The 8926-nt window shown below is 33.4% G+C and overlaps 2 protein-coding genes across 2 annotated transcripts; one reads left to right on the plus strand and one right to left on the minus strand.

Moving 5' to 3' along the window:
* Positions 1 to 560: 560 nt before the first annotated feature.
* On the plus strand, positions 561 to 4742 carry LOC107365834 (ankyrin repeat domain-containing protein 13C). The gene is made up of 5 exons (XM_015933399.3): positions 561 to 778; positions 943 to 1089; positions 1583 to 2385; positions 2449 to 2578; positions 3274 to 4742. The coding sequence occupies exons 1-5, from the start codon at positions 670 to 672 to the stop codon at positions 3405 to 3407; spliced, it is 1323 nt and encodes a 440-aa protein (XP_015788885.1). The 5' UTR covers positions 561 to 669; the 3' UTR covers positions 3408 to 4742.
* Positions 4743 to 4864: 122 nt separating this feature from the next.
* Nurf-38 (Inorganic pyrophosphatase Nurf-38) lies at positions 4865 to 6099 on the minus strand. Its single transcript, XM_015933400.3, has 2 exons — positions 5919 to 6099; positions 4865 to 5826 (listed from the first exon to the last, which is right to left on the minus strand). Exons 1-2 carry the CDS (start codon positions 6064 to 6066, stop codon positions 5009 to 5011), a joined length of 966 nt encoding a protein of 321 aa, XP_015788886.2. The 5' UTR covers positions 6067 to 6099; the 3' UTR covers positions 4865 to 5008.
* Between the last annotated feature and the right edge of the window lie 2827 nt (positions 6100 to 8926).

An 8926-nucleotide genomic window follows, 5' to 3' on the forward strand; every position in this document is an offset into this window, starting at 1 on the left:
ATAATGAATAACTTAATAAATTATGATTAAGATAACCAGAATTACTTCTTGTTCTAGAATCAGAACCATTACTTCAGACCAGCTCCTTTACTTGAACCATAATAGCGACCAGAACGCAAAGTGTTAGGACTTTCAACAACAGCTTGATTGTGATTTCCAGCAACTTGATCATCTTTGGGTTCACTACGAGACCGCGATTTCACAAGAGAATCTCTTTCAGCAATTTTAAGTTTAATAGACGCCAAACGATCAAGACGTCTGGTTTTGGGAGATTTTCGCTTGACTCTCATTTCTAAAAGAAAATATTTTATCAAAAAGTATACTTAATTTTCATGCAAATAGCGATCAATTTAGAAATAATAAAAAGTATTTTAACAAATTAGAAGCAAAATAAGTATAACAATATAATTATATGATTAGCGTAAAAAGAAATATCAAGCAACTTGTTTTACTGTTTGAATTTGATGTGGAAATAGTGAAAATAGCTTCCCTAGAAATAGCTTGAGAGGTTATACTCACAACAACTTGTCAGGCAAAGTTATTACAGTATTAAGTTATACTGTAAATTTCATGTCATGTTAAACCCTCTTTAGTCTCTCCTTTTCTTGTAATGAAAATTGTATTTATATTTATTAATCAAGTTAGTTAACCTTTCACAGCCATCTTACAATGTCTTATGAAGATGAATATCCTCTTCACAAGAGTGTTTTCATTAATGATCTTAAACGGATTCCCCAGCTTCTCAAACCACGTTATATAAATGCCAAAGATGTTCATGGTAAGCTTAATGTTTTAGCTGTTTACTTTTTTACTTTGCCCTTTAATAATGGCCAAAAATTCCCTTTAATTTATACGTTTTACCAATTGATCTACTAAGATCAAATTTTGATCGTTTTTATTATTCCAAATGTTTTAATCATTTGCTTGTTATGTTAAATTTAGGTAATACGCCGCTTCACTTAGCTGTTATGCTTGGCCACAAGGAATGTATACAATTGCTCCTCGCCCATGGAGCTCCAGTCAAAGTGAAAAATAACCAAGGATGGAGTCCACTAGCTGAAGCAATTAGCTATGGGGATCGACAGACAAGTTAGTGATCATCAATATTTCACCAAGCCATATTTCATGGTTCTATTTTCCCTTTATTCAATCCTCCTATCGATTAACTGTTTACCTTACATTTCCTTATTTTACTTGCTATCTTTCTTACTCATCTGTTTTCATGTTTGTCTATTCGTGCCTTTCTTTACAAATTTTATTTGGTTCAAAATAATCTTTTTGTCCTACTATCTGAAATTAATTAGTCCAGCTAGTTTATCAGTCACCTGATTTTTATTAAAGAGAGGTCCAGATTATGAAGTTTATCAAGAGTTCCAAAAACAGCCGGGGGTTATTATTTATCTTTCACCATCACAACTGTTGAGCAAAGTATAGTATGTTCAGTATAGTATTAATTTTATTAACCGCTATCCGAATCAGTTGTACCTTGAAGAGAATGGTATAAAAATGTCAAATCATGTTTGCATTACCTTGACTTTTATTTTTGATTAGATTCATCAAATTTATTTCTATTTATTTACAGTTACATGTCTGCTCAGAAAACTGAAAAAACAATCAAAAGAAGCCATGGAAATTCGTAGACCGGATATTGTACGTGCTCTTAACCAAATGGGAAATTTCAGTATGAAATTGAAATGGGATTTTCAAAGTTGGGTACCTCTAGTCTCCCGTTATTTGCCATCTGATGTCTGTAGGATCCAAAAGAAAGGTTGCAATATTCGTTTAGACACAACTCTAGTCGACTTTAGTGATATGAAATGGGAACGGGGCGATATAAGTTTCGTTTTCATTGGTGATGCTAAACCATCACATTCTCTGACTGTCATGGATAACAAAATGAAAGTATATCAAAGGTTACGTTATGAGGAATCCGAAGTAGAAATCGAAGATGAGGTTGATATTTTGATGTCACAAGATATAGTTGCTGCTCAAATGTCAACTAAAAGTATAACCTTTACACGAGCACAGTCAGGATGGCTGTTTCGTGAAGATAAAACCGAAATGGTTGGACCTTTTATGGCTGATTTTTATTACATTGGAGGTCTTTATCTGGAATCTAGAAAACGAAGAGAACATTTAACAGCAGAAGATCTTCAGCGAAATCGAGCTATGGTTGAAAATTTTGCTCATGGAGCAGTTACCGGTTCTATAGCTATCGACCCTTACCTCGAACCTCCTCCAAGAAGACGATCACTTCCTCCACCACCTAAATGTACCGTTTCTTGGGAGGAATATATAAGTTCTCCTCCTGGTGAACCCCCAAATCTTGGACGAGAAATAAAGTGCAAAGGAAGCGTCAAAGGCTACAAAGCAACTCTTGCCATGGTAATTTTACTATTCAACTGCATTTAACTTGTTGAATCTTAATGTTATTTTTTTATTCTGTAGGATGAACAATTTCCCCTCTCAGTCGATTCCTTGTTGAACGTTCTGGAAGTTATCGCGCCATTCAAACATTTCAAAAAATTGAGAGAATTTGTCCAAATGAAGTTACCGCCAGGATTTCCTGTTAAATTAGGTAAATCATGCTATTAATTGAGTTCATTTTCTGTTGAAATAGTGCTAGACTGTCATAAAACCTCAAGACATGATCTTTCAAATGAGGATCTGTGTACAGGAATGAAATGATTGTTGAATCTGCTGTTTACATCTCATTACTTGTTAAGAGCTTGTCGATTAATAATGTGATACTACTTCCCTATTGTTATTTGTCTGAATACTCAGGCTCCAGCTGAGACTTTTTATCAATGTGTTACTCAGCTTGCAATCATTACTCATTCTCCAATTGTTTATTGATGTTTTCAACAAAACAAAAAATCTTAATCAACCTCATTACATGTTTTATGTTTATTGCCCTTCAACGAAAACATTTTAAACTTGAGTGATAGGGTTAAATTTTGATTTCATTAATTTTATGCAAACAATCATTATTGTCTATTATAAAGGGTGTAACGGATAAAAAACTACTTTTATCTTAAAAATGATATCTAGGAAGATGAAGATGACAATGATAAGAATCCGAAGAAAGAGAAAAGAAGCGTCGAAAATTATTCCCTAAGGTCAAAACTCATTTTTATCAGTGTCATCTTCGTCTTCCTAGATATCATTTTTAAGATAAAAGTAGTTTTTTATCCGTTACACCCTTTAGATTTAAAAAGACTCAAATGATTTGGTTAATCAGATTATTAACTTTTGATTTTTGTTTGATTTTAGATATTCCAATCCCACCATTTGTGACATCTCGGATAACATTCCAGGATTTTCAGTTTGACGACAGCCTTTCAAATGATCTATTCGAGGTTCCAAGTGATTACGTCGAAGATCCGAACAGATTTCCTGAGTTCTGACAGTTATCTGATATCTTCTATCACCGCTTTGAGCTGGTAAATCCTCCGTTAAATGAAAATGCAAATACTAGCAAAACTACTAACACTACTAGTAATAGAAGTTTCCCGACAACATCTTCATCGTCGACATCAGCATCTGCATCAACATCAAAATCACCACAACCCACAGCAACCTCTGTATCTTCGAGCATGAAAAGATTTGCTTTCTTCTCAAAGCTTTCAAAGCCACGGTTTCTGCGAAAAAGTGATTCATAGGGGGAATTCATGATCATCTAAACAAACTACCATTTAAAGTAGCATAGAAGATATATTGAACACTGAATCTAAAATAACTTACACTGCACTTATAGTCAATCAAACAGTTCATTAAGTTAATGAATTTGATTGGCAAAACGCAAAGCTATTAATATATTAGACCTGAGCACGCTTATTTATCGTTATACGATGTAAAATTATGGAATCTACAAAGAAATGCTCATTCAATTTTACTAAGGTCACTCGAGCATATGAAATTTCAAGTATTCATTTAATCGCAATTTAAACCACTATGTTTGAGGTAACCAGGATTTAATCAAATGGTTAAATCGTTTAAACCCACACTTAATATAGACTTTTATTGGTTTTTTTAATCTCATAGTTAATGGAAACTGTTAACTGTGTATGCACAGTTAACCTTTAAAATGTATTTGGTTAATAATTAGGCAAATTAAATCAAATATTAATAACAAAAAATTGCTGGACATGAAATAACTCAACGTTATCACATCATAATTTTAAGCTTTTCAGAGCCTCTTTCCAACCCAATGATAATCGGTTGATCATCAGCTGGCCTCATTCACTGTGGTCACTCGAACATATGAAATTTCAAGTATTCATTTAATCGCAATTTAAGCTTAATTATCGATTATAACAATCTCAACAAATAATATGCGAACAAATATTCATAATTTTAAAAAGCTGCATCTTCAAAAAAACAAAGTTTCATCACAAGAAAAAGAAAATGAATGTTCTTATAAATCATCATCACCTGCATAGAAAATTCGATAGTCCATTTTCTGGCCTAATTATCTCCTTATATTCACCGTCATGCGATCAACTGTTATAAATAATACCTTAAAAAAGTCACCAAAGAGGATTTAGCGAAAGCCAGAAAGATTAATATATTTATAAATACCAATAATCATTGTTCATCTATTCACAATTTAAACTGTAACCTTTTTGTTGAAAATTTGTTTCTTTTTTGTTCTTATCCTTGAATTGTCACTAATCAACATCTTATCTGTACTTTATTTAAGTTTTTTCGTGCCCTAATTTAAATTGTTTTTCGTTCTTTCACCCATCATCTCGCTCATTGTCAAATAATCCATCTCCGTCGCTTTCGTATTTTATCTCAATTACACTTTAAAATGCTCAATATGAACACATACATATAACTATAAAAGTTCAATAAAAGTAAATTGAATGTCAAAACGATTTTTATTCTCTTTTTATTTAAATTTAACGAACTATTTCGCTTTTTCCGATTTCATCTCGACTTCAGAAATGAAGTGAAGATTGAAGCCTGCAGTTGCTTTTTCTGAATTTTCATCTGGATTTTTATCCTAACCAACAACATACCATTTATCAATTGCTACTTGCTCTGAATCTGAAATTTCTTTTGGTGCAGCAAGAGCCGGTGCTGCGTCAATAACGGCCTGAGGGTTGTCTATCTTGTAAGGTGAGTTACCTATTGTAATATTTTTCAAGTCAAGACCAGAAGTATTGATCATGGCATCAGGAGCAGAAGTAATCAATTTTTTCCAATGTTCGTGAGTTTGGACAATAACTTTCTCAGCAAATGATTTGTCTTTGGGTTTTCCGTCAAAAGCAAATTTATTTTCTGGTTTACCATCAGGAACTTTGTAGATTTTGAACCATTCATGGGTTGCCTTGAGTAAACCAGTTTTCAATCTATCGACATCTTCGATGTCATTAAGTTGTTTGGCCAAGGGATCATTAACATCAATGGCTATCACTTTCCAGTCAGTTTCACCTTCATCAACTAGAGCAAAGACACCCAATACTTTGACTTGAATAACTGCTCCTCGTTTGTGTACTTTGTCACCGATTTCGCAGACATCGATAGGATCGTTATCCCCACGACAGCCAGTCGAGTCATCTAAATGATTAGGATCTTCCCATGTTTGGGGTAAGGCACCATAATTCCAGATATATCCTTTATGAGGGAAACAATTTTTAACATAACGCAAGACATCCTTCTTGGTATCTTGTTTGATTGGATTCAATGGTTCTTTGGTGGCTATTTCCATTTTTGCATTGGACCAACGAGGAATCTCGACAACCATATTATAAATTTTGTTGTCGGCATTAGCAAGCAAGGGAATGTCATGAAATGGTGAAATGGGTACATCGGAGTTTGCTATAAGGATAAGATAAAACCATAATTATCAACTGCTATAAACAAGGACGAAGTGATTGATGAAACAAAATGATTAATAATAAAACACTTACTTATAAACATTCGGTAAGATGAAGTATTAGGAGTACCCTTTTCAACAACACAGTATTTAGACATTTTCGGACTTAAATTAGTTTGAAATGATCTTCCAATATTCAATGAACTATTCAAAACTTTTAATAAAGGAGCAGTTTTCAACATGGGCAGCAACTAAACTTGGCAAAACACGGACAAAAGCTCTTTAAAATAAATGCGTGTAACTTTCAATTTTATCTTCATAACAGATTTTCCTTTAACATATATTTTGCTAAGCATCTCCCTAGTGACATCTGTTGGATTCAACAATTAACAATTAATGCAATAAAGTTCATTGAATTAAAATTCTTGCAATTTCTCTCTAAAAATCCATCTGATGAACAGTTTTCGAGAAAATCGAGCACAAAGTTGAATTTTCGATTCCTTTTGTTCAACTATGGAAGAAGCTTTTTTCATGAAACTCATTTGACTAATGTAACTTTTAATCATAAATCAGAAAGTGCCCTTTCAGTTTTAAGAAACAGAACTTCGCATTTCGGTCATGATTTTCGGGTTTTAAATGTACCAGAAACAAATTATCCTTTATAGTAGTATATAAAAAGCAGGGTTCACGCCAGGCTTACGCCACTTTCGTCTGTTGCTTTGCGGAAGCGTCATTACGGCGATGTCAACCCTGGTTTTATCAGAAAATTTGCAATTACAAAAGATTAAGTTGAGCTTGTTTTGCTGACGGTAAATTAATGAAATTCAAAACTTATGCATAGCTATTGAGGTGCATAGCCTGATTGCTAATGATGCTGTTATTGATTGTAAATGCATTTGATCTGCAAAATTTGTAAGCAAATCCATTATTTAAAGCCGAGCAAACTTAATGAATTTTTTCTAGGAATTGTTTTGATGAAATTGAACCCTTTTGTCTCAATATGCAATAGCTGAAAAAGCATAGTTTGGATCAATTTTTCATCATCAGTTATCCATCTTACGTTAGTCAAACCAAGTTAGTTTAAAAGTTTGCAAATTTAATATTGTAGTATTAAATTTATTATATTTTAACAAACTTTTACATGAAAGTTTGAAAATATGATGTTTAATGCTTTTTATTTATTATTTTTTTCTTGTGAAAAAGTGATTTATTCCGAAGACGAGCTCTTTTTTCCAAACTATGTGCCTGCTTAAAAAATGGCAAATCTCTAGGTTATAAAGGATTGCATTTATCATTCGGGTTCTAAAAGATATTTCGCAAGAAGAAGCCAACTAAATATGAAGCAAGGTTAACACCATCGTTACTGATTAGCATTTTTTCGATGAAACTAGGTTTGACATCACCTGTCTTTCCGGTTTTCCTCTCACCATCCAGGCACTTACAATCTTATTGCATAAAGAATTGAAATGACTCAAAGAGTGAAATTGACTGTTTGTTGATTTTCTTCTTTTTCGCACATTTTAACTTACAATCTGTGCAACGAAACTGAACTGTATTCTATTCTATCGTGAAAAATGTATTTCTCGTTATCAAGATGTGGCCTAGGGTTTTTTAGTGTTCAGGAGTTATTTAGAGCTTCAGCTAGGTCCCACGATAAACCACAACAAGGGAGAACCAAACTGAAATTAGTCTATTACGATCACGTAGATATTGCGATTTTATTTACTCGTGGTGCCCCAAAATTTCACCAATTTTCTACATGCCACAGCATAATTCAAGCCATCATGGACATTCGATTCAACACCCATCCCTCCGCTAACATGGACAGAGCTGGTGTTTTTTGACTATTTTAATAATCCTCTTGCGACAATTTGCCGGATGTTACACGGTGGAATAGATGAAGATGACAAAGAATTTAAGGCTGCCAAATATATAATTATCGTAGTTGATTTTAATGCTGATATCGATCGGAGTGTTGATCAGACAGATAGTGAGAAATTTGCAAAAGAATTAACAAAAAGTTGGACCTTTCTGTTCACCCAACAAAGGATACGTATTTTGATAGAAAAGGAAATGGCCGTAGATGTGATTATATCTTGCACATGTGGTATTTAGTTCGCGTCAGCAGATTTTGCAACTTTAAAATCTGATCATATTCCAATTTTTATTCAATGCAGACTCGACCCTGATCAAGTTATTGCACAAGCTCCATACAATCTCCCATTCCGTAAGCAAAAATTACGAGATTACAATGTTTCAATTTCAAAAATACACCGTTGGGATTAGTGTGCTGATAGTGGGCCAGTCAAAAAATATACCTTTTTCCTTTTTTATAAATTATGAAATCAAATAAACATTACTATTTTTGTTCAACATTTGGTGTTTTATTCAAATATCAGTGGATGATTAAACAGTTAAATGATTTAATTAAATTATTTGGGTGCCCGGCTAATCTATTGAGCTGCTCAACGAAATAATTGTTAGCTCGATCGAAAATAGCCATTGCACTCATTTCGCATTGTTGAACCTAACTATTAGCAAGATTAGCCTGCATGTTGCGCATTCTTTCGACTTCCTGATCCATACTGTCACTAATATTGACTTTAACTTCTGAGATAAACTCCATCATTCGTAAATGTTGGGCTCTTTGGGGATTCCGGATTCTTTCCCTGTCGTGTACATCATCCAAATCTCTAATATTTATCATAATGTTGGTGTTGTTGAGCGATATTGATTTATAAGTTGGTTGGTATTCCTCAACTCTTCTGACCACGGACATGACAGGGTCAGCTAACAGTGTGAAAATTGATAATAAAGACGTTAATGATGATAAATTTGATGAAGATGATGGTGATGAAACTGGTGATGGAGCAGAAGCATCAGGAATCTCATCAAGATTTTGGACCATTCTCTCTACTCTATCAATAAATCGTAGAAGAGTGAATAATTCGCAATAAACAGCTCAAAATTTATAGTAGAAAAAACGAAAGAAAATAATTCTAACCGGTTTCATTGACTTGAGAAACAAAAAAATTCCTTTGCAAATCTCATCCTGAAACAAAGAATGTTATTTCTCAAAATGAGATCATTTTCTGGTCAGTC

The sequence above is a fragment of the Tetranychus urticae genome, chromosome 3, assembly GCF_039701765.1.
Source record: "Tetranychus urticae isolate SD_2017Ah chromosome 3, NJAU_TeUrti_SD_1.0, whole genome shotgun sequence".
In the NCBI taxonomy this organism is placed as follows: Eukaryota; Metazoa; Arthropoda; class Arachnida; order Trombidiformes; family Tetranychidae; genus Tetranychus; species Tetranychus urticae.

Excerpts from the sequence above, each read along its gene's own strand:
- Nurf-38 (XM_015933400.3), bottom strand. The coding sequence starts at position 6,066 with ATGTTGAAAACTGCTCCTTTATTAAAAGTTTTGAATAGTTCATTGAAT. Across the intron at positions 5,827-5,918 it reads ATCTTACCGAATGTTTATAA|CAAACTCCGATGTACCCATT; the intron begins GTAAGTGTTTTA and ends TTATCCTTATAG.
- LOC107365834 (XM_015933399.3), top strand. The coding sequence starts at position 670 with ATGTCTTATGAAGATGAATATCCTCTTCACAAGAGTGTTTTCATTAAT. Across the intron at positions 1,090-1,582 it reads CTATGGGGATCGACAGACAA|TTACATGTCTGCTCAGAAAA; the intron begins GTTAGTGATCAT and ends ATTTATTTACAG. Across the intron at positions 2,386-2,448 it reads ACAAAGCAACTCTTGCCATG|GATGAACAATTTCCCCTCTC; the intron begins GTAATTTTACTA and ends TTTATTCTGTAG.